Below are 25315 nucleotides of genomic sequence, written 5' to 3' on the forward strand. Positions count from 1 at the left end.
CCGTCTTACGATGTATGCGTCGAAATTTGGCGACACGTCGTCGGCAAAAAACGTTGATTGTAAAGTTTTTTGTCTCCGCCTAAAAAACGTATCGCGACGCATCCAGCGGCATACGTCGTTGGCTGCAATGGAAGCCTATGAGCGACGGATGCGTCGGGACACGTCGTACGACGCAATACAGCGCTGCAATACGTTTTTTTTACACTGAGCATGCTCAGAAGCAGGATTTTGTTGCCAATTGGCTAGACACCCCCAAATCTATATAAACCTGGCCTGGGCCTTCAACCCCACATATGCCTGCAAGACCCAGAGAGGAGAAGACTGCCAGCAAGACCCCAGCCAGCCACAAGACCCCAGCCAGCAACAGGACCCCAGCCATAAGACCCCAGCCTGACACAGGAGCCAGCCACAGAAGCCAGCCACAGGAAGGAGCCAGCAACAGGACCCCAGCCATAAGACCCCAGCCTGACACAGGAGCCAGCCACAGGAGCCAGCCACAGGAAGGAGCCAGCAACAGGACTCCAGCCACAAGACTCCAGCCACCATAGAGCCAGTGTGAGTATTGCAATTTTTGTGTGCATCTGTGTGCCTGTGCATTTCTGTGTGTATGAGGTACTACTGACTACAGCAAGAGCTTAAAACCTGAAGAGAACCTGAGGCCTGCCATCGTCCTGCACCAGCCAGTGCCATGCTAGAGTCCAGATCCACCCTGATGCCAGCCACTGTGAAGACATGCAGCTCCAGCCAAAGGATTGTCAGCCTTTTGTATGTGTGTGTAATGTGTGTGTGTGTATGCGTCTTCTGATTGGGTTCACCTTTCTGCCTTTGTTGTACATATGTGTATTTGCATAAAGCTATGTGCGTGCATGTGTATGTGTGTATTTTTGGACGGCTGTGTGCTTTTGTATCATGTGCCTGCACCTTATTATGCCTTTGCCAATCTTATGCCTGTTCATGTGGGAGGGTATGTGTCCATGTTCAGGATTGCATCAGGATTTGGTCAGGATTTTCCATCAGTATTTGTACGCCAAAACCAGGAGTGGGTGATAAAAGCAAAAGTGTGCCTGTTTTCCTATTATACTTTCCCTCTAATTGTTACACTCCTGGTTTTGGCTTACAAATACTGATGGAAAATCCTGACCAAATCCTGATGCGATCCGGAATGTGGACACATACCATGCATGTTTGTGTGCGTCTTGTTGATTGCATGTGCATTTGTCCATGCTTTAATTGGTTAATTGCCTTTTTCTGATGTATTGACTGTATAGTGGTCTGTGCAGCATGTGGTTTAAATGTTTTTTTTTTTATTTTTATTTTTTTTAAATCTGATGTATTTTTAAAAGTCTAGTGGTCTGCAGCTTGTGGTTTGAATGTGTGAGTGTGGTTTTTTTTTCTATTTAAAAGTGTTGATTTTATTTTACTGTTAAAACCATTTGCAGTTGATGTACTTGTATTTAAAATAAAGAGCATTTCAGCTCCTAATTGTGATTTAAAAAAAAAAAAAGTGAAAAAAAAAGAAAATAATAAAATGTTTGTTAAAAAAATGTCCGTAGTATCATTTCATAAAGGTAAATTTAAAACTGGTGTATGTACCAATGGTTACACATGCAATACAGAGTTGGTTGAGGGCTTATTTTTTAATAAAGGTTATACTGTAAAGGTTTTTTGTGGGGGGAGGTGATTTTTAAAAATAAAATGTGGCAAATATATTTTTGCATGGTGGGTTCACATTTCAAAATTTTTTTTTTAGGGACATGGAAATGAATGGTATAACGTGCCTCTTTTTTTGGGTTTTGGTGTTCACCTTTAATGAACATTTCTCACATCATTTTAGCAGGGTGTTTATCTTTAAACATTGCCTACTTCGGGGGGTGGTCTAACTATAAATCCATTATACATATTACAGATACACCAGGGACCACATCCACTGAGCAGCCCACCAGGACCACAGCCACAAATCTTTACAAGTAAGTTTTGAAGACCCCAAATCTGCTGCTTCAATGTGTAGAGCAGATTGCAAGTGTCTTTAAACTTACAGAGACACCAGGACCACAGCCGCCGCCTGTCGTCAGCCCAGGACCAGCCCACCAGGACCACAGCCACAAATCTTTACAAGTAAGTTTTGAAGACCCCAAATCTGCTGCTTCAATGTGTAGAGCAGATTGCAAGTGTCTTTAAACTTACAGAGACACCAGGACCACAGCCGCCGCCTGTCGTCAGCCCAGGACCAGCCCACCAGGACCACTGCCACAAATCTTTACAAGTAAGTTTTGAAGACCCCAAATCTGCTGCTTCAATGTGTAGAGCAGATTGCAAGTGTCTTTTAACTTACAGAAACACCAGGACCACAGCCGCCGCCTGTCGTCAGCCCAGGACCAGCCCACCAGGACCACAGCCGCCGCCTGTCGTCAGCCCAGGACCAGCCCACCAGGACCACAGCCACAAATCTTTACAAGTAAGTTTTGAAGACCCCAAATCTGCTGCTTCAATGTGTAGAGCAGATTTCAAGTGTCTTTTAACTTACAGAGACACCAGGACCACAGCCGCCGGCCTTGCTACCGCAACAATGTCCTCTTCTGACAGCCCTCCTCCACAGCAACAGCGTGTATCAGTAAGTTAACACAAAAAATGTTTTGGTTTTTTTTTTGGTTTTTTTAATTTACATTTTTTTTGATCATTACATGCATAAATTATGTTTCAACAGGAAGCTGAATCAGATGAGGAGCTGTCAAAAGGGGGCGAGACGGGTGGAGAGATGCAAGTGGAGGAGGAACCAAGTGTAAGTAGTGGTGAAACAGTTGCTTCGCACATCACACTGCACCATACACAAAACAGATTTTCATACATAACTAAACACAGAAAATATATGCCTACATTACTGAGAATTTGTTTCCTTTATTTCAGGCTGCTGCTTCTCCTGCTGCTGCCGCTGAAGGTTCTCCCAGACACTCCCAGAGTCGGCGGACTCGTCGCCGCGGTCGGCCATCAGTGAGTTGTTTTTTTTTGGGGGGGAGGGGGATTCTATTGGTACTTTAGTGTTTCAGTGTACTAATTTGTTTGTTTTTCTTTTTCTTTTTTTTGGCACAGGCTTCACAGCATGCTCCCGCAGTAGATGACGATGATGATGATGACGACATCGACATAGATGGTCTCATCGAGGAGGTTCGCGAGCGGGAGCCGCTGTGGAACATGGCTGACCGCAAACATTCCGATACCGGTGTCACCCGTTGGCTCTGGGACGAAGTGTGTCACAACCTCTTTCCAAGGTGGGAGAGCCTTCATCCAAAGCAACTGAGCAAACTAGGTAAGTATTCACTTTCCAGTGATGTTTTGAGCTGACTAATGTATTGCATTTACCAATTTTTTTTTTTTTCTTTTCATTCTTGTCTTCACAGGTGGAAAGGTTAGGAAGCGGTGGCGGTCACTGAGGGATCGCTTTAAGAGGGAATTTAACGCGGAGATGCAGGCCCCGAGTGGCTCTGCAGGAAGGAAGAGGAGCAAATACAAATATGGCCCAGCCCTCTCCTTCCTGAGGCGAACCATGCTGAGCAGAGTGTTAGTATTCTACAGCCCACTACTAACCATGTTAACCTGTCTACTTAGTTTGGTTTCAGTCAGGGCTTTTTCATATCAATGTATTAATTTCTTTTGTTTTTTCTTTCACAGCACCTTCTCCAGCCACCAGGCGCCTGCATCTTCCTCTGCGCCCTCTGGAGCGATCCCTCCTGAGTCCACCACTGAGGGCCACGTAGGTAGGCCCCACACCACTGACCCCTCCTCTGACCCCTCTATCCCCTCCTCTGACCCCTCTGTCCCCTCCACTTCATCCGCCCCAAGCAGTGGAGCATTATTGCAGCCTTCATTGCTCGCATCTGATGCTGAACAGTTAGCGTTTCCTTTACCCCACCCCTCTGATCCTGCCACCTCTAGACCACCATTAGGTTCTTGGCGGCAGCAACAGAGGGGTCAGGAAAGGAGCTATGCTCCTGAGTTCTTACACCTGAATGCATCCTTCCAAGGCTCTTTCAAAATTTTGGGAGAGCAAGTGACTGCTGGTTTCAACATGGTGCAGTCACGCATCAGTGAAACAAGCCAGGAAACCAGCAGTCACTTGGATAGGCTGCATTCAGCTGTAAGTCCAGATCCGGCCAATATTTTTTTCCAATCCATGCTCAGGAGCATGGAGAAGCTTTCTTTTGAGCAACAGATGCGGGTAATGAATACCTGCCATAATGCTCTACTGCAGGCCATTAACGAGCCCCAATCGACCCACACACCTCCCCACACATCCACTACAATTCCACCCCAGGCCCCACCCCAGGCCCCATTTCCACACCATGCCCAACCCCAGGCCCCATTTCCACACCATACCCCCCATTACCAAACCCAGCCCCAATACCCACACCAGCACCATTACCAAACCCAGCCCCAATCCCCACACCAGCACCATTACCAAACCCAGCCACAAACCCCACGCCAGCCCCATTACCCAACCCAGTCCCACTACCCTACCCAGTCACAATACCCAACCCAGTCCCCATGCCCATCCCGGCCCCCAAACCAAATTCCTTCCCCAGTGTTTTCTTCCTTGCCCAGCTTCCCTTCCCCAATAAGTATTCCCCCTACCCCAACACCACCCCCCTCTGGTCAGCCTCCTGGTTTTACCCCCCCTTCCACTGCACCCCAAACAAGTAGGGTTTCCCCACCTATCGACGTGGTCCAACCTTCCAGCCCCTCCTCCCCTCGTATCTCCACCCCCCACTTTGAAGATTTGTAAATGTAAAAAGTTATGTTTTATGTTCAAAACTTTGAAAATGGTTTACAAAAAATTGTGAAAATAAAAAATATCTAAATATTTTTTGGTTAAAAAAAAAAAATTTTGAAAAAATAAAATTCAGTTGGATTAAAATTCTACTCTGTGTGTGTGTGGATTTATTAAGGTCATATGGTAACTAATAACAAAGATAAAATAAAAATAAACAGCAGACGTATGAAAGGTATAAAATATTGGTTTTACTAGCAAGAAAACCACGCTTTTGTACTTTTTTTTTTTTTTTTTTTCTGAAGAAACACATTTTTTTTACATAAACAAACACATGGAAAACAGGTTACACAATCATGTCTTGCCATGGGATCCGCCCGACAGGTGACACAAAATAATCGGCAAACTGGTCCCTCATCCTTGTAACTGAACCTGTAGAGCGAACCGAGCTGCTGCGGTAGTCCCACAAGGTGGTCTCCAACTCTTCATCATCCAAGGAAACGGGCTCCTTTGAAAGGACAAAGTTGTGGAGCACCACACAGGCTTTAACTACCTCATCTATAGTTGTTGTTTTCAGTTTGATAGCCGTCAGCAGAACTCGCCACTTCGCCGTCAATATGCCAAAGGAACACTCCACTACTCTTCGTGCTCTAGTAAGCCGGTAATTAAAGACCCGCTTGGTATGGTTTAAGTTCCGGCTACTGTAAGGTTTCAGTAGGTGCGGCGACAGTTGAAAGGCTTCATCACCTACAAAAACATATTCCATGGCTGGTTCACTTGTTCCTGGCAGTGGTCTGGCTGGCGGGAAATCGTAGGTCTCTCCATAAAGGCAACGACCCATCGGAGAGTTTTTAAGAACTTGCGAATCGTTGGACCGTCCATACGCTCCTATGTCCACGGCAAGGAACTTGCAGTTGGCATCTGCAATAGCCATAAGGACGATGGAGAAATACTTCTTATAATTATAATACTCCGATCCTGTTCCTGCTGGTTTCGCAATCCTTATATGTTTCCCGTCAACTGCACCCACACAATTAGGGAAATTACAAATTTGCTGAAACTGTTCTGCACTTCGCAACCAGATTTCCATGGATGGTTGGGGGATATACTCTGGTTGCAAAGTGGTCCAAATAGCCCGACATGTGTCCTTCACTATTCCTGAAATAGTTGAAATGCCCAGCCTGAATTGGTAATGGAGTGAAGTCATAGATTCACCCGTAGCTAGGAAACTGTAAAAAAAAAAAAAAAAAAAAAAAAAATGTTAGAAAAAATTGCACAGACCAACAAGTTTCAATATGGCACTGTGAAATTTTTTTTAAGGACGGGACACACAATAAAACCAGCATGAAACCGGTGTAAAAAAGCAGTGGAATGGCCGCCAAGAAAACTAAAATTACATGCTGCAGAAAATAGTGCGCAGTATGTCAGCGCAGTATTGTCTGTAGCATGTAATGTAACATTAAATATGAGCAATGACATAAAAAAAAGAGGCTTACCGCAGGGTCACCATCAGCCGCTCCGCCGGTGTGATGGCAAGCCTCATCCTTGTGTCCCGTCTTCGGATGACATCCTCCATTTTTGCAAGCAAAAAGTCAAAATTTTCCAGCCTCATCCGCACGTAGTTATAGAATTTGTGTGGATTGTGCCACAACTCCAGGTACAGAGTGGACTGGACACCCCGGGTCATCCGTAGTTCATTAATCGGATGAATCCACAGTCGTCTCCGTCTCCGTTGCTGCAGAAGCATCCTACGCCTTTCCGCTGCTGCCTCTTTCTCCCGCACTATAATATCCAGGCGATTCGTCTCAAAGATAACGTCGGTAACCAAACTAGCAATCCTCCCAAGAACACCTTCCATCGCTGCCACAAAACTAAAACCCACAAAGATGGGCTGTAAAAACAGTAACTATATAGTTTTCCATATTTTCCAGTAGCCAATCAAATTTGGGAGCCTCCCATTTTAAAAACGGATCCGTCGGAAAAACGGATGCAACGGATGGTAAAACGTATGCAACGTATGCAACGCATCCAGTATTTTCGACGGAAACGTTTAGCGGATTTGCGACGGATCCGTCGAAATGCTGTATGCGTGGCATACGTTTGTCACCATTTTTCACTTTTTTGACGCATCCGTTTTTTCGGCAAAAAAGACGTTTTGAGACGGTTTACAGTTAACGCTAGTGTGAAAGTAGCCTAAGGATTTGGAATAGACGTGATCTCCTGGATAAGTAATGTGCGTACATCCCAATGCTCTGCCATTATCCATGTACTAACTGTTATTGGTTTGATCTTCACGCAGTCCAGGGCCTCTGTCCTGCAGGTCTCCTTGTAGTACGGTAAGCTGGTCTGTAACCAAGGCTTAACCTGAGCCCAGAAGGTCCGATGAAGGAACAATCCTGGGTTATAAGCACATGCAGCTTATTATTGGTCGGTACAGTCCTCATTCTGTGATGGCTGTGACTTTCGCCATATTTTACTGGGCAATAAGGTTCTCTAACCCTATTCGGGGGCTGTGATGTCTATCAGTAACTTGCTGTGGTTCATTATTGGTATTGGCGTACAATGGGTGTATCTCACTCTCTGCTCCTGATGCTTATTTCATTTACCACATTCATACTGAAATCGGCCATTATAGATGTATACCAGGCACTCACTACGGTGATTTGCTTTGCGGATCTCTTTAGATATCTATGTTTTTCTGATCTTTCAGATCTTTTATATATTTAATCTGGTTTTTGCCTGGGACTTTGATTCCTGGGCTTCCGTACCCACCCTGGGAGAGTTGCTTTGGTATTCTCCATGGTGCTGTCCTGAGGGACGTAATGGAAAAAGGGAAATTAGACTTACCGGTAATTCCATTTCCAGGTAGTCCCTCAGGACAGCACCCATAGTTCCCTCCCTTATGTTTCTGTTTTAGGATTGTTTGAGATTAATCTACCGGCAGATGGTTCGTCCTTCGGGTCACCATGGCTCGAAATTAAGATGAAGCAGTTTAATGGTTATTACAGACATGTTTGTAAGGGCACGTTTAGACCATTTATTTCCATCCATCGGTGGTACTTTGAAAGAACACTGGAGGGTGGAGGTGGGAGGGTCCTTTTAACCTCTCTATGATCCTGTCCCGCTATAGGTCAAGGAAGGACGTCCTCCATGGTGCTGTCCTGAGGGACTACCTGGAAATGGAATTACCGGTAAGTCTAATTTCCCTTTTTCTCATAACATATAGTAAAAAGTTTCTTACTTTCATGTGTACTATTGATTCATGAAATAAAAATTAAAACAACGGTTACTGTTTAACCCCTTTCCAACGTTGGGCGTAACATTACACCCACATCAGAATCCCTCCCTTTGATGTGGGCTCCGGCGCTGAGCCCACATCTTTCCCGACACATGTCAGCTGTTTTGAACAGCTGACATGTGCCTCATGATCCAACCGCGGCTGTTAACCTGTTACATGCCGCTGTCAATCTCTGACAGTGGCATTTAACTTGTGCTTACAGAAAGAGCACCAGAAATCCCACCCTTTGGTGACCCTGTCACATGATCGCAGGTCACCGATGGGTTGACATGACAACCAGCAGACCTCTATGGTTATAGCTGGAGTGCTATGAGCGCTGAACGGTGGTCGGCGCTCATAGCAAGTGAGCATACAGGCGATCTGATCATCACCTGTATGTAGCAGAGCCGATCAGACAACTGCAGCTTGTAGTCTCCCATGGAGACTAATGAAGCATGCAAAAGAAAAACCAATAGTCTTGTTCAAAGGAACAAGCCATCCTGCAAAAAACAAGCCCCACATGACCATTTTGACTGAAAAATATAACATTTATTTCTCTGGGAGGGGAGCAAAAAGTGAAAATGCAAAAACAAAAATACGGTTTTTAAGGGGTTAAATAAATAATATTTCACAAGAGCATTGAACAATGTTGCACAGAAAAAGTGATCACTTTTGTGATGGAAAATATATTTCTGTGTTTGTCTCCTATCAGACTGTTTCAAATTAATTAGAAATAAAGTTTTGTTAGGTTTGCTCAATATTGCATGTATTTGGATGTTGACTATTTTTGTTTGTTCCAAAAAAGTATGAAATAGGTATACGCTTTTTTTGAATGGAAGATGTATTGAAACATATAGCAATATGTTTTAATCCATATAAAAGTATACTTTTTCCTGTTAGTACCAGTAAAATCTAATTGAAAAACATTATAAAAAAGTATTTTTTTAAGTATATAGAAATAACTGGACATTTCCATTGAAATTCAGACAGTCATAGCTTGATCTATAACAAAAATAACAATTTAGCCTTTATACCCTGAAGACAACGGGTCTCTGGCGAAACATGTCGGGGAGGTATTAGGGCAATTTTTTATTTACACTGGTCAGATGTGTATGGTGATTCTGAAGGGAATTAGGTAGCGGCCGCACCAAGAAATCCCTATAAACCATGATACATAAACCATGATACAGGACAATGAATATTAGTAAGGAGACAAGCACTGGGACTATGATCAGTAAGGCCTCTTTCACACTTCCGTCGGCAGTGTCCCGTCCTAATGCGTCGGGAAGACGTACCGACGGATGTTCAGAAAATAGTGTTAAAACGTAGGCAAAGTATCCAGTGTTATGACGGATGCGCTGCCGAGAGAGAGATTTTTTTTTTCCCCTGACTACAAAATCCTCCTGGGCATGCTCAGAATGAAAAAAACAGGATCCGTCGCTGGATTCCTGCGTGTGACGGTCAGCGACGGATTCGTCGCTGACTGATTTTCCGACGTGCAGAAAAAAGTTCCTTTGAACGTTTTCTCTGCCCGACGGACAGCAGTTTTCCGACGGATCCAGTGCATGACGGATGAAACGGATGGCCATCCGTCACAATTGGTGTTGAGCATTCCGATACCGCAAGTATCGGCCAGCGGTATTGGAATTCCGATACCGAGATCCGATACTTTTGTGGTATCGGGAATCGGTATCGGATCCATATTACTGTGTAAAATAAAGAATTAAAATAAAAAATATTGATATACTCACCTCTCCGGAGGCCCCTGGACATCACCGCTGGTAACCGGCAGCCTTCTTTGCTTAAAATGAGCGCGTTTGAGGCCCTAACCTGAGAATGACGTCGCGGCTTGTGATTGGTCGCGTGGCGGTCACATGAGCGGCACGCGACCAATCAGAAGCCGTGACGTCATGGAAGGCCCTAAACGCGCTCATTTTAAGCAAAGAAGGCTGCCGGTTACCAGCGGTGATGTCCAGGGGCCTCCGGAGAGGTGAGTATATCAATATTTTTTATTTTAATTCTTTATTTTACACAGTAATATGGATCCCAGGGCCTGAAGGAGAGTTTCCTCTCCTTCAGACCCTGGAAACCATCAGGATACCTTTCGATACTTGGTGTCCCATTGACTTGTATTGGTATCGGGTATCGGCCGATACTATCCGATACCGATACTTTCAAGTATCGGACGGTATCGCTAAACACTAGTCACAATCCATCGCTAATACAAGTCAATGGGAAAAAAACAGGATCCTGCAAATTTTTTTTCAAGATCCTGTTTTCAAGATCCTGTTTTCTCAAAAAACGATGTATCTCGACGGGAGCTAAAAGACAGAAGTGTGAAAGAGGCCTTAGAGATAGGATATATCTGATCTGCTCCTTACACACACTGGCCTATTTAGGATTTTAAACAATTTATTTCTTAAGTAGGGAATTAGATGGGGGTTTTGGTTGCCTTAAGCAAATTCTAATTAATTTATGGGGCAACTCGCATAAGCATTTATTTTATCAGGCGTAATCAATGTGCGTGTAAAATCGCAGCATGCTGCAATTCTACGTGTATATCATCTGAGATACGCCAATGTAAGCCTAAGGGTGCGAGAAAAACTCGGATGCCACACGGACCATCCGTCCAGCTTGCAACAAATACGCACACATTTTCCTAATTTCAGCCCATTGAGCAATTTAATTGAATGGGGAAAATCAGTGACAAATGTTAAACCTACGCAGGACATACAGATGTCATAAGGATACATAGGTGCGAGAAAATCGCATCATCGCATTGCAAAAACATTACACACGGATGACCATATGGAGAACACTCATTCGACTCTCGGCAGGGAGACTCGGAACGATTTTCCATACGTTTAGTCTGACTCTGGCCTTTAGTCCCGATTCATCACACACAAATCGGATTCCAAAAATATTTAAACACAGTGGGTTGATTTATATTGTACTTACTGTTAGGCTAATCTCACTCAGGCTGATATTTATCTCAATTTCCTCAGCTACAGGTATATTTTCTTACCCTTTTGCCAGGGCTGGACTGGCCATCTGGCAAATGCCGGAAGAGCCTTGTCTGGTTGTGGGCTGCCTTGTCTGCTATGTTGATAACAGAATCAGTGTCCTCAAGACACCCATACTGTTAAGAGTTGTGGAGCACCAATTAGAAATCTTGGTCTTGTAGTAAATCTCCCTTTCCTCCATCCAGAGTAATATTAGTAATATATATCCCATCTGGTGCTTGGGGATGGGGACAACATGGGCCTGTGTAATTTAAAATGCCAGGGCTGAATTTTAGCCCCAGTCCGTACCTGCCTATTGCTGTATACTCCTTGGTATTATGCGGCACTCTGGTGTTTCTTTCTCACCCCTTTTTTTATTCCTTTTTTGCAAATTGTCTGTTTTTATAAAATTTCTAATAAAGATTGTAGTTCTTTTTTGGGTTATACGCTACCGTTCAAAAGTTTAGGATCACTTAGAAATTTCCTTATTTTTTAAAGAAAAGCACAGTTTTTTCCAATGAAACTAACTTTAAATGATTCAGAAATACACTCTATACATTGTTAATGTGGTAAATGACTATTCTAGCTGCAAACGTCTGCTTTGTAATGCAATATCTTCATAGGTGTATAGATGCCCATTTCCAACAACCATCACTCCAGTGTTCTTATGGTACTCTGTGTTTGCTAACTGTGTAAGAAGGCTAATGGATGGTTAGAATACCCTTGAAAACCCTTGTGCAAGTATATTAGCACAGCTGAAAACAGTTTGGCTGAGTACAGAACCTATAAACCTGACCTTCCTTTGAGCTAGTTGAGAATCTGTAGCATTACATTTGTTGGTTCCATTAAATTCTATCTGTAATGGAGTGGCCAGCGCAGTCACCAGATCTCAACCCCATTGAGCTGTTGTGGGAGCAGCTTGACTGTATGGTACGCAAAAAGTGTCCATCAAGCCAAACCAACTTGTGGGAGGGGCTTCTGGAAGCATGGGGTGAAATTTCTCCAGATTACCTCAGCAAATTAACTGCAAGAATGCCAAAGGTCTGCAATGCTGTAATTGCTGCAAAGGGAGCATTCTTTGACGAAAGCAAAGTTTGAAGGAGAAAATTATTATTTCAAATAAAAATCTTTATATGAGTTTTCATGGAAAACACAAAATTGTCTGGGTGACCCTAAACTTTTGAACAGTAGTGTATATCTATGTGGAAGAGGGCTTACTGATAGAGCGGTTATTTTTTGGACACTTAAATGCACTATTAGACTGAATTACATAAATGAGGACTCGATTTTTTTACTCTTACGAGTGAACAGAACATGTGCATACCAGAAAGTTGAAACCTTTCATCTGGCTACATACATTTTTGAAAAATGCAAGGCAGATAATATTCTTCTGTTAAACGTCTCTACTTATTTCAGGAAACGGTATGTCTTTAAACAAACAGAGGAAAAGTATCTGCTTGATATGGAATCAAGTAATGGACTCAAGGAATTATAGTATTTTGACAGAAGATGCAAATGTCAGAATTACAGCTCTTTGGTAAACAGGTACTTCATGGACCACTGGATCACCTTTGCTGGGAAACCAAACCATAGTGGAGGAGGCTGTGTATCTAACACCAGATGTGGCCTATAGCTGCATTTACACTGAAAGATTATTGTGAACGCGCATTCAAAGATAATATTTCAGTGTAAACAGGCTGCCGATCACTCGATGAATGAGCAATACATTGGTTCATCTTTTTGTGCAGAGCATAAGATCACTGTTTTTGGTGGCACATAGTCATATAGATAATAGCTAAAAAATAAATATAGGATACTTAATTGACAATATTTTGATTAAAAGAGCTTAAATGTCATCACACCATGACATGATGTTCCCAATCAGGATGGTCCCTAAATCTAGTATCTCTTCTCACTATCTGCCAAAGCCCTCAGAATAGACAGGGGCAGAACTGGACCTAGAATCGACTGTTTCACACCAGTCTGTGGAAAGCTAAATAGACAAGATGTACAGCCCAAAAAGATTTTTCAGTGTGCATTATTACTGCGGCCTGCCTGTGCAAACAGGTTACTGAACAACCACTGATTGGTAAACATTACCAATCGACACTTGTTTAGTGCCTCCAATCGGTCTATGTAAATGGACTCTAAGGCACCGGTTAAGGCCCCGTCTCACATAGCGAGATCGCTAGCGAGATCGCTGCTGAGTCACAAGTTTTGTGACGCAACAGCGACCTCCATAGCGATCTCGCTATGTGTGACACGTACCAGCGATCAGGCCCCTGCTGCGAGATCGCTGGTCGTGTCGGAATGGCCTGGACCTTTTTTCGGTCGTTGAGGTCCCGCTGACATCGCTGAATCGGTGTGTGTGACACCGATCCAGCGATGTCTTCACTGGTAACCAGGGTAAACATCGGGTTACTAAGCGCAGGGCCGCGCTTAGTAACCCGATGTTTACCCTGGTTACCAGCGTAAATGTAAAAAAAAAACAAACTACATACTCGCCTTCTGATGTCCGTCAGGTCCCTTGCCGTCTGCTTCCTGCTCTCACTGACTGCCGGCCGTACAGTGAGAAGTGAGAGCACAGCAGTGACGTCACTGCTGCGCTCTGCTCTCACTGTACGGCGGCTCAGTCAGAGCAGGAAGCAGACGGCAAGGGACCTGGACACCGAAAGGCGAGTATGTACTGTTTGTTTTTTTTGGTAACCAGGGTAAACATCGGGTTACTAAGCGCGGCCCTGCGCTTAGTAACCCGATGTTTACCCTGGTTACCCGGGTGCTGCAGGGGGACTTCGGCATCGTTGAAGACAGTTTCAACGATGCCGAAGTTGTTCCCCTGATCGTTGGTCGCTGGGGAGAGCGGTCTGTGTGACAGCTCCCCAGCGACCACACAGCGACTTACCAACGATCACGGCCAGGTCGTATCGCTGGTCGTGATCGTTGGTAAATCGCTTAGTGAGACGGGGCCTTTACTCTCTGGGGATTAAAAATATTACTACAAGCAACTTTCTTGTGCCAAAAGCTGATGCACTACAAGGCCTCTTTGGAACATTTACACATGGGGCACAACAATCTTGGGCGCCAAGGAAACTGATAGTGGAGAAATTTGTGGCATTAAGATCCGCACACACTTCCTCCGTTTACTAAAAGGGGGAATTAGGGTGGGAAAAGATGGTAGATAAAAGTCAATTTACATACTCATTGCAGATAAATCAGAAGATCTCTAGGTGACTGATACAACTGTAATCATAGAACTGCATATAGCAGAAATGACATACCTGTGGAATAACTCCAAAGGCCTTTCTCCATTTCTGAAGTGGTAATGTCTGCCAAGATACCCCATCAACCTGAATTTCACCTTGAGTTGACAATAATCTTAAAAAGGCGGACAACAAGGTGCTTTTTCCAGAACCAGTTCTTCCCAATAAGCCAACCTGGAATGTGAGATATTTAAGAAATGAATGTAAAGCATGTGTTTTAAGGAGCACTATGCATCAGAGAGTGAAGAGTTTAAGAGGTAAGATATATGTGTCCAGACAGGAAGAAAAAATGAAGTTAAATCTAGGTTTTTAAACTGACTATATTAAAACCATCCATGCAAAATAATATTTTCCATATAGACACAAAAAGCAACATTAAAATACATTAGCAGTTAGCAAAATATCTTTGTTATTTCTGATGCACAGAAAGCCATAAAAATCCATTCCAGTGATGCGGACTTTATTCATATGATTTGGAGATGTCCTGTTATTTTTCATTATTGGAAAGAGGTGACGACATTGTTGACATCCTTGTTGTCGATTCCTGTCCCGCTTGAGCCATTGACCTGTTTATTTGGGGTGTGGGATGCGGAAACCTGGGATCAACACACTGGGATATTTCTGCGAGAGACACTATTTATGGCGCGAAAGGTACTGGCGCTGCGATGGATGGGTGGTTCTTGTCCATCTCTTAGAGCTTGGGTTGATTTAGTGAACTCAATTATCCCGTATGAACGGACATTATATCAGAATAGAGGATGTCCAGATACATTTGAGAAAATATGGGGCAGATGGAACTCCTCTCCTCACACTCTATAATTCATAATAATTTAGTATACATGTGAGAAGTAGGGTCCGTGGTTTTGAGGATATTGCTTACAGGGTGAAATTTATACGGAATTTTATTTTGGCGGCGTTCTCTTTTTTTTTTTTTCTTCTCTCTCTTTTTTTTTTCTCTTTTTCTCTTTTAGTAGTTAATGTAGTTAAGGTTATACAATAAGATACCAGAGATCGACATACACCGTTTGTTACTCTTGTAATATTCTAGAAGTGATAATGTAATGTAAGTAATTGCATTTTATGATATAATGGAAAACGATGGACACAAATGCAAATGTGTGTACTGTATGATTTATTTTGCAACCAATAAAATTTCTTATCATTTGTTAAAGGGGTGGTCGGAAACTCACATTTATTTTAAAATAATCCTAAAAATCTGTCTATTTAATGTCATAATCTAATCTCTTTTCTAATATACATTAATTAAAAAGTCCATATTGTTCTCTCTCTACTCTATCTAACTGCTTTATTTTTTTCACCTGTTTCCTGTGTGATGACGCTTTGTTTGAGAGCCTCCAGTGCATGCTGGGATACTCAAACAAGACGTCATCAGGGGGGTAAATGCTATGGTCACTGCCATAGCCTCTGCTCCCACTGTGAAACTAAGGAGTCATCAGATACATCCTTTTTAGGTGTAGGCTTGGCCCTGTTCTACTGAGCATGCATCGGCTGTTAATTCTGATGTGCTCAGTAGGCCCTTGTCACTGTGCAATATTCTTTTTAATGTACAGTGACAGTGCGTCCTTCACCGGCTCTGATGAGAAGTGACGAGCTGGCAAGCGAACACACTGTCAGTGCACATTGTAAGCAGATAACCTGGTGAGCAGAGACCAGACCCACCCTGCAAGTGACTGTAGGGGGTGTGCAGGCTTCTGGTTTGGGTCCTGCATTCCTGTGCATGCCTGACTAATGAAACCGGGTACGTGTTATGTGTTTATTATAGCTGACAACATCTTGATGTGAACTGATGTACCTGTGTTTGTGTCTGTATATGTTAGGGACAGGAATACGGACAGTCAGTGTTAGAGTTAGGTCAGCATTGGTGGAGGGAATGACAGTGTAGTGCCGGGTTAGGTTAAGGGAGGCCCTATAGAGTTAAATGTCGATGTCAGATTAAGGGAGGGAGTGTGTACACGGTGGTCCCTGAGGGGTGTATAGGACCTCATCGCACGATGCATTGGAATTGGCTAAAGCAGTGTATATCTGATGCACCTGTCTGTTCCCCTGAGTCATCTGATCCTCTAACAGTGGTGCAACCGAGCACTGTTGAGTGTGACTGTTGGGATGACTGAGGGCGAACTCCCAGAAATGCAGACTCCAGATGCACCAGACATGCCCACTAATGTTACTGTTCCACCAAATAAGACAAATGTTTCGTTGAACCTGACAGGTACTGGCTTACGGAGATCAGAGAGGAGCACAGCCGGAATTCCTCTGATACGATATAATCCTGATGAGTATGTGTTGCGTGTGAGTTGTGAGAAGCCATTTGTCAGGACGCCAAATGGTAAGTGGGGTGGAGTGTAGTATGGTGATGTTTTTTCTATCATAAACAGTGATGATACAGTAATTTAATCCTGATGTTTTTTGTTCTAAACAATGTTTATGCAGTAACTTTGTTACTGTTTGTTATATATATATATATATATATATATATGGGAAAAATGGGTACCTGTGATTTATTGTAAATTAGGTGGGAGGCGGGTGTAAGATTGTATTCCTGAGAGAACCACATGTCACAGTATAACCCAGTAGGCCTGTTACATGACATCACTGGAGGTTCTCAAACGAACTTTCCGTCATACAGGAAGTAGGTAAAAAAAAATAAAGCAGTCAGAGTAAGAGTAGTAAGGGAAGGATAGTGACTTTTTAATTAAAATATATTAGAAAAGATATTAGATTATGAGTATGACATTAGAGATTTAGAATTAAACTAAATGTTAGTTTCAGATCACCCTTTTAATGGTGGAATATTCTGCGGAGATGTGTCACGTGAATATATTTGTGTGAATAAATGTGGAAATAGAGTTATAAAACCTAAGAGGAACAAGCACAAACTCAAAAAAGCTTGTGGAAGAGAAGCGAGACAAGAGGCACAGAGCATAATATAATGCATGCATTATCCCAATTTTTTGTTCCCATTTCAATTACATAGGTTTCTATTTTTTTTGGCCTTTAATGGATTATTTGAAGAAAAGATCAATCCCTTCAGTCAATCTGGTTTAATAAAGTACTTTCCATAAGCCACATCATTGGTGCAGGATTTAAGCATATAATTCCTCACTATTTGTTTTTCACAGGCAAGTAGTTGTAAAAGAATATGGCACTATTAAATGTAAGGTTACATATTATAAATTAAAATGAATTCACTCACTATAAATTAAAATGATGAAATACACATATTAGCAATTTATAGAGAAGCTAACGAATTTTAGACAGCAAAATGTAATATTTTCATAAAAACACTAAATACTATTTGACTGCAAAATGTGAAAAAACTATTCTCATCAAGATTATACATTTATATCATGAGACATGACTGTAATCAAGTTAGAGATCAAACATCTGCACATATGAAATTTGTTTTGAAGGTTCCAAAAAAATGTTTGTCAAAGATTTCATTAGCGCATATCGGAATATGCTAAGTACTGCATTATATAAATACAATTATTAATCATTATTATTAATATGTTGCATCATGCCCAGGTGTTAAATTAAATGTCAGCATTACAGTAGTGTATCAATCACATATTAACTCAGTATTGATCTTACCCTTTGACCAGGATTAATTGAGAATGAGATATTTTCCAGAACAGCATGACCTCCCTCCTCATACTTAGCAGACAAGTTTTTAACAGTCATCTGACCCCCAGATGGCCAGTCCGGATCTTTCTTGGTGTATTCATTCTCAATGATGAGAACCTCTGACAAATTCTCCGTATTTTTGTTACTTGGCATATCTTCTCTTGGGAGATCAATAAACTTAAAGATTCTGCTAACTGAGCGCATCTTAAAAAAAATAATGAACTTTGTTGATTTACTGATTCGGGACTACAAATGTGAAATAATGTAAAGTATCAACATCATAACTGATTATGTACAAAGCAGATACTTGTAGGTGTTAAACAGGATGACTACCCAAAGATGTCCAAGGCCTCATCCAGACATCCTGCTTTAACGCACATGTTCCATCTTTGATTTTCACGGATAGATAATGTAGCCATTGTATGGAGCTATTCACATGTACTTTTTGCAGATCATGTGTCCAAAAAAAAACAGAGTAATGTCCACTTTTGATAACTGAACATGAAGTGTATATGAAAATCATGGATGGGGTCAATGTACAATCGATGAACTGTCCATGATTAACACTGTAATGTACAGGAGACGATTTATAACTTGCATATTTGTACATGAAACACTGATGGTAAAACTGACACTGCGTAAATACTGATGGAATTCAGATCCAAAACACTGATAAAACTCAGACTGTTATTTACCACAGATATATAAAAAATGACTAATGTCTGAATGAGGCCTTAGGCAGGCCATCTGAAATACGGGCATAGGCAACAATTGTTGGTAATGTTGACTTGTAATGATAAAAACCCTACACAATCATATAGTGTTGCTTTTTTAGTGAATTTTAGAAACAGGAAACAATGAACGCAATCGTGACATAATACTGAATAGAACTACAGCCTCTCATCCGGCACTGATTGTCCATGTACAGTATGTCGTTTTTGTAAGAATATGGAGAAATATACACTGCTCAAAAAAATAAAGGGAACACTTAAACAACAGAATATAACTCCAAGTAAATCAAACTTCTGTGAAATCAATCTGTCCACTTAGGAAGCAACACTGTTTGATAATCAATTTCACATGCTGTTGGGCAAATGGAATAGGCAACAGATGGAAATTATTGGCAATTATCAAGACACACTCAATAAAGGAGTGGTTCTGCAGGATGTTTTGGTAACTTTTGAATGTTGACTGTGCTTTCACAATCATGGTAGCATGAGACGGACTCTACAACCCACACAAGTGGCTCAGGTAGTGCAGCTCATCCAGGATGGCACATCAATGCGAGCTGTGGCAAGAAGGTTTGCTGTTTCTGTCACCGTCCAGAAGCTTGAGGCGCTACCTGGAGACAAGCCAGTACACCAGGAGACATCGAGGGGGCCATAGGAGGGAAACATCCAAGCAGCAGGACCGCTACCTCAGTCTTAGTGCAAGGAGGAACAGGGGGAGCACTGCCAGAGCCTTGCAAAATGACCTCCAGCAGGCCACAAATGTGCGTGTGTCTGCACAAATGGTTAGAAACCGACTCCATGAGGATGGTCTGAGTGCCCAACGTCCACAGATGGGGGTTGAGCTAACAGCCCAACACCATGCAGGACGCTTGGCATTTGCCACAGAACACCAGGATTGGCAAATTCGCCACTTGTGCCCTGTGCTCTTCACAGATGAAAGGTTTACACTGAGCACATGTGACAGATGTGACAGTCTGGAGATGCCGTGGAGAGCGATCTGCTGCCTGCAACATCCTTCAGCATGACCGGTTTGTCAGTCAGTAAAGGTGTGGGGTGGCATTTCTTTGGAGGGCCGCACAGCCCTCCATGTGCTTGCCAGAGGAAGCCTGACTGCCATTAGGTACCAGGATGAGATCCTCAGAACCCTTGTGAGACTATATGCTGGTGCGGTTGGCCCTGGGTTCCTCCTAATGCAAGACAATGCCAGACCTCATGTGGCTGGAGTGTGTCAGCAGTTCCTGCAAGATGAAGGCACTGAAGCTATGGGCTGGCCCGCCCATTCCCCAGACCTGAATCCGAACACATCTGGGACATCATGTCTCGCACCATCCACCAACGTCATGTTGCTCCACAGACTGTCCAGGAGTTGGTGGATGCTTTAGTCCAGGTCTGGGAAGAGATCCCTCAGGAGACCATCCGCCGCCTCATCAGGAGCATGCCAAGGCGTTGTAGGGAGGTCATACAGGCACATGGAGGCAACACACACAACTGAACATCATTTCCTTGTCTTGAGGCATTTCCACTGAAGTTGGATCAGCCTGTGATTTGATTTTTCACTTTGATATTGAGTATCATTCCAAATCCAGACCTCCATGGGATATTCATTTTGATTTACATTGATCATTTTTATGTTTTATTGTTCTCAACACATTCCACTATGTAATGAATAAAGATTTGCAACTGAAATATTTCATTCAGTGATATCTAGGATGTGGTATTTTAGTGTTCCCTTTATTTTTTTGAGCAGTGTATATATTGACAATCTAGTAAATACAGCCCACAATGGAAAATATAACATTAACCCTCTCATTTATGCTCAATACCAAGTTGATGAGCTACTGATAGAGAGACCACACCAAAAATCTAAGAGGACAGTCCAAAATGTAAATCATCATACCCAGAGAAAAATGTAGTACCGTACATATCCAAAGTAGTGTATAAAGATATACCTTTATTACATACTATGTGAAAAGACAAAAATTACATAGCAAATCCACAAAATTGTTACATGCTCCGCGAGGAAAGCAAGATAGAACAAAGACCCGTGTGACCTCCTAATACTGCTAAATACATAAAAAGTAAAGTGCTTCGTGCTATATAAGTAGATGGGAAAACAAAACACCAGTGGGGCTGCACTGTGTGGACCCCCTGATACTGCGATATGGGTAAGGAACCCAGAGCTAGGTATTTACTTAGGATGATGAGACATTTGTGATTGCGGGTTTCTCTATGAATGTATATGCTAGACATACTAACCACCCTGTCCTGGTGTTTCGTTTTTGCCAGGAGTATGTAAAATGCATGCATACCCTTTGGTCCCAGGTCTGAAACCGGTGTGCCCTGGGAGGATTGATAAGTCTGCAGTCACTCAGAGTGACTGAAGACTTATTGATTTGGACTGGACAACCCCTTTAATTTTGAGAAAATTATGGCCATGATTAATCGAAGCAATTTTGACAGAATTCCGGCGTATGCCGCTAATCAGATGCTCCTGATTCATAAAGAGGCGCACATTCGTTCATAAATCAGAAACACCTGACTCTACCAAATTGCTGATTTTCTTGCCTGTCTTGATGAATCAGGGCCTATATATGTTAAAAATGTCACCAATCACAAAACATCTTCAGTCTAGGCTGACTAATGTTTCCAGTATTTACTCACCAAACTATCCACATCAATACTTGAATTTACTGCCCATTGTAGAGTATTCATGATATTCATGGCCAGAGTCAAAACAATTCCAACTTTCGCTTGTCCAGCACCTGAAAGGCATGACATGGTCATAAAGACTTTGAGTAAAACAACTCGTGGGAATTTTTTTTTCTCACCGCTTTCACCGATATTTTAGCTTAGTGGTAGGATGCCTCCATCAGCCTGATATACTTAATACCAAAATTGGTGTAAATACAGGGCAAATGTACTGTAAGTTAGTTATGCACTGACTTTTGGCGCATGGACAGCCAGAGATGTATCAAAGTTATTGAGAAGCATGTACCTCTTAATAAAATTAGATGGCAAACTTTAGTGTACTAAAATAGGATGCATCTGATATTATTAAGTGGCGCATGTTAACTTCATAATGAAATGCCAATCTCAGTACATAATACTGTGCATGCACTGCCCAGCCTTCTCGTGAGTAGAGAATAGAGGATGCTTGGCATGTGTGGGCGTATAGTGTGGATGGGCAGCGCATGTGAAGTAGAACACTCGAGCCAGTGCCCTTAGTGGGGTACCTAACTGCAACAGCAAGAAGAGTGGTGATCTAAGCAGGCGCTAGATTATTGGGTGGCTCCTTATGTCACAGCCACATTGAGCTATCACTCAAAGAGTGAGAGGAGCTAAGGATGAAAATAACCTCAGGAGACAGAGTTTCGCTAAGTGCTCTAGGTGTGACAAAGCACTTAAAACTTAATTTGGATGTTGAAAAATCATGCATTTTTCAGGATTTATGCAAAGAATAGCATAAAGGTACCAATACATTTATCTTTCTTTGACCTACATGCCCATATAAACCGTTCAGGGGGTCTGACCTTTCTGATAGATTTCCTTTATTGTAAACAATAACCACATGTTGTCACATAAATGACTCATAAATATAATACATAATAAATTACTTAGGACAAACACAGCAAATTAAATATATGAAAATGGTGCAAGCTGTATATAGGACATACAGCATTTCTCATCCTTATGCCAGCTTAGGCTGGGTTCACATTTTTCCTGTGCACTTTGTACTCCATCTGGCTTCCATTCATTTGCTGTCCATCTTTTTTAGGTGGTGACAAAGCGTAGTCTACCATACAGTAAGAATGTGAACCACTACGTATTATTGGTGTACACAGAGGCCCCCAAAGAGCTGAACATCTAGCATAATAACACCATTTATGACTCTTCTGTCAGGCTTCCTTTTTCTAGCTACTTTATAATTTGTTATCTCACCAAGAATGGGAGAATTTTTCATTTTTTGCGCTTTTTTTTCTCTTGTTTTCCAATATACATATTTTTTACCATTCCATTGACAAAAAAAAAGTTGGTTCAGAGCACGATTTTCTGACATCCCTCATTTATTTCTGTCGCTAGACATAAAGTACATTTTTATCGCTTTTTATTGAATTTTATTTTTTGTGATGTGTGGGTTGGGGGTGAAGAGTAACAGAAAAAAACAATTTTTGCATTTCAATTTTATTTTTCTGTCTGTTTTGATATTCACTGTGTGGGATAAATATTTTTCTATTTTGTTACTTTGGGCGATTACATATGTGGCAATGCCAACTATTTTAATTTTTCTTACTTTTTTCATTTTACTCTTTATGCTTGGAAAAAAAGGGAGGTGATTTAACCCTTTAGTTTTTAATATTTGTTTAAAATATTTTAACATATTTTTACAATTTTTTTCAGTCCCATCAGGGAACTTGAGTTTTTTGACCATACCATACACTGGTATGGAGAAGTATTGCAGTTTATTGTACAATTCCTGGTTTCATTTGATGCCCAGCTACAGGTGGGGTTTCATAGGAGTATTATCATGGCTGACATTTAGGCCTTCAGAACGCCCTCAGCTGGTATGGTGACCACAGAGACAGCCGCCATGTTGGAGGCCTTTTTAATGCCGCTGTCATGCTTGACAGCTGCATTTAAGAGGCTAAACTGATGGAATTGAAGCTAGATTCAATCGCCTGTGGTGCTGGCCATAATAATAATAATAATCTTTAGTTTTATATAGCGCTAACATATTCCGCAGCGCTTTACAATTTGCATACATTATCATCGCTGTCCCCGATTTGGATCACAATCTAAATTCCCTATCAGTATGTCTTTGGAATGTGGGAGGAAACCGGAGAACCGGGAGGAACCACACGCAAACACAGGGAGAACATACTAACTCCTTGCAGATGTTGTCCAAGGTGGGATTAGAATCCAGGACTCCAGCGCTGCAAGGCTGCAGTGCTATCCACTGAGCCACGAAATATAGCTGGCAACCAAGCTGTACAGAGCAGGCTCAGCTCCTGAGCCTGCGCCATATAGTGATGGATCAATGAAATGAAAAATAAATAAAATTGGAACACAATTTATTTAGCAAATGTTTGAGCAATTTTTGACAGAATTCTAATATTTTACATACCGTAATAGCTGAATAACTGTAAAAGTAATTCATGGTGTACTTTACCTGATGTCGCAATCGAGATAAATGCAACAGCACAGAAAAAGATGACGAAGATCATTTCAATAGTCATTTGGAACCATCGGAGCGTGGACAGGTAGAGAAACCAGTTTGCTGTATGCAAATTTAATGCCTTATGAAAAAGGGTTTCAAAATATGGCTGCCGTCCAAAAGCTCTTAGAGTCCACAAACCTTTTAAACTTGTTATCAAATGAGTGAATATTGGACTGCGGGCTGTGAATGGAAAAGGAATTTATTTATTAACATGCATCACTTCATTTTCACAAAAAAAAATTATTATAAACAGAAAGATTGCGATTGCGAGAGACACTCAGATTTTAGGCTGGTGCGAAACCATCCAATATTTAAGAGTTGGTAAAAATAATGTGAGTGCGTAATGGCACGACAATCTGTTACACCTGTGTGAAACATAATTGGACATGCTTTACAACCTACTACTGCTGGTAATTGTGAATTTCCATGTGGGGCAATACAAATTTTACAGTTGTACAAAAATTGAGGAAATGACACTAATTTTGCAATTTAAGGGATGGGCATTAAAAAAATGATCACTTATGTTACTGTTTCAGCTCTTAGGCCGCCTTCACACTGTGTATTTTTCTTCACCATCACATCAAATTTGTGTGCCTAATATGGATCAATGTACAGATATGAGGCCATGTTAATAAGGAGCTACTGTATATTAGGTAATGTGGCTATTCACAGGCAAACATGTATTACATACGTTTACGAATAAGCTCTTGTAAACCTGGCCTTAAGCTTATGACAACCCTCTATGCACTGCTGTTCAGGCTTCGTGAGGTGCCAGACATACGTAGATAAGTGTCCCACAGGAAACAATGGAATCCAACAAAAAAAAAACTATGAATATGAAGGCATACTGATGGTGATTAGTAGTCTCATGCATCTCACAAATGGTCATGTCCATGAGATCTACATATAGGATTGCTACTTTTCATGGATCCAGCTATAAAAATTCTGCAAGTATTTAGGCCCCATACCCCTTGACTAACGTCGGCCATACTCACCGATATTGATGTATTCAGCTGACAGTCTAATATGTATGGGTACCTGACTCATCACAGATGATGTATGGGGAAATAAGGATCTCAGACTGCCAATCCTTTTGTTGGCTAAGAAAATAAGCCACTACTGAAGGAGTCTCAATTTACTGTCAGTCAAAGCACTGTTTTTTTTAGAATTACAGCTTAATTTTCTACTTAGTGTATAATATCAGTATTCTAATAAATTGTAATCTAGTACAAATACTTTATAAACTATAATTATATACAGTGATCAAAATCTTAGGCCCCTTTCACACATCAGTTTTTTGCCGTCAGTCACAATCCGTTGGCTGGACGGATCGACGGATCCGTTGCAGGCTGTGAAAAACTGATGCGACGGATCCGGGTTTTTTTACGGATCCGACTAGCGGAGCTGGCTAATTGGATCGGAG

The 25315-nt window shown here is 41.9% G+C and overlaps 1 protein-coding gene across 2 annotated transcripts in view; it reads right to left on the reverse strand.

Annotated features, from left to right (window-relative positions):
• CFTR (CF transmembrane conductance regulator) overlaps window positions 1-25315 on the reverse strand; it is a 262694-nt gene that overhangs the window by 66505 nt on the left and 170874 nt on the right. The window contains exons 20-24 of one of the 2 annotated variants that reach the window (XM_077265004.1): window positions 23845-24072; window positions 21339-21439; window positions 17914-18150; window positions 14320-14475; window positions 5890-5991 (exon numbers count right to left, since the gene is read on the reverse strand). In XM_077265004.1, the coding sequence (XP_077121119.1) occupies window positions 5974-5991; window positions 14320-14475; window positions 17914-18150; window positions 21339-21439; window positions 23845-24072 (740 nt within the window). In that variant the 3' untranslated portion in view covers window positions 5890-5973. Of the gene's footprint in view, window positions 1-5889; window positions 5992-14319; window positions 14476-17913; window positions 18151-21338; window positions 21440-23844; window positions 24073-25315 lie in introns of those variants that run through there. The other variant, XM_077265003.1, reaches the window with a different exon arrangement.

The sequence above is a fragment of the Ranitomeya variabilis genome, chromosome 5, assembly GCF_051348905.1.
Source record: "Ranitomeya variabilis isolate aRanVar5 chromosome 5, aRanVar5.hap1, whole genome shotgun sequence".
Classification (NCBI taxonomy): Eukaryota; Metazoa; Chordata; class Amphibia; order Anura; family Dendrobatidae; genus Ranitomeya; species Ranitomeya variabilis.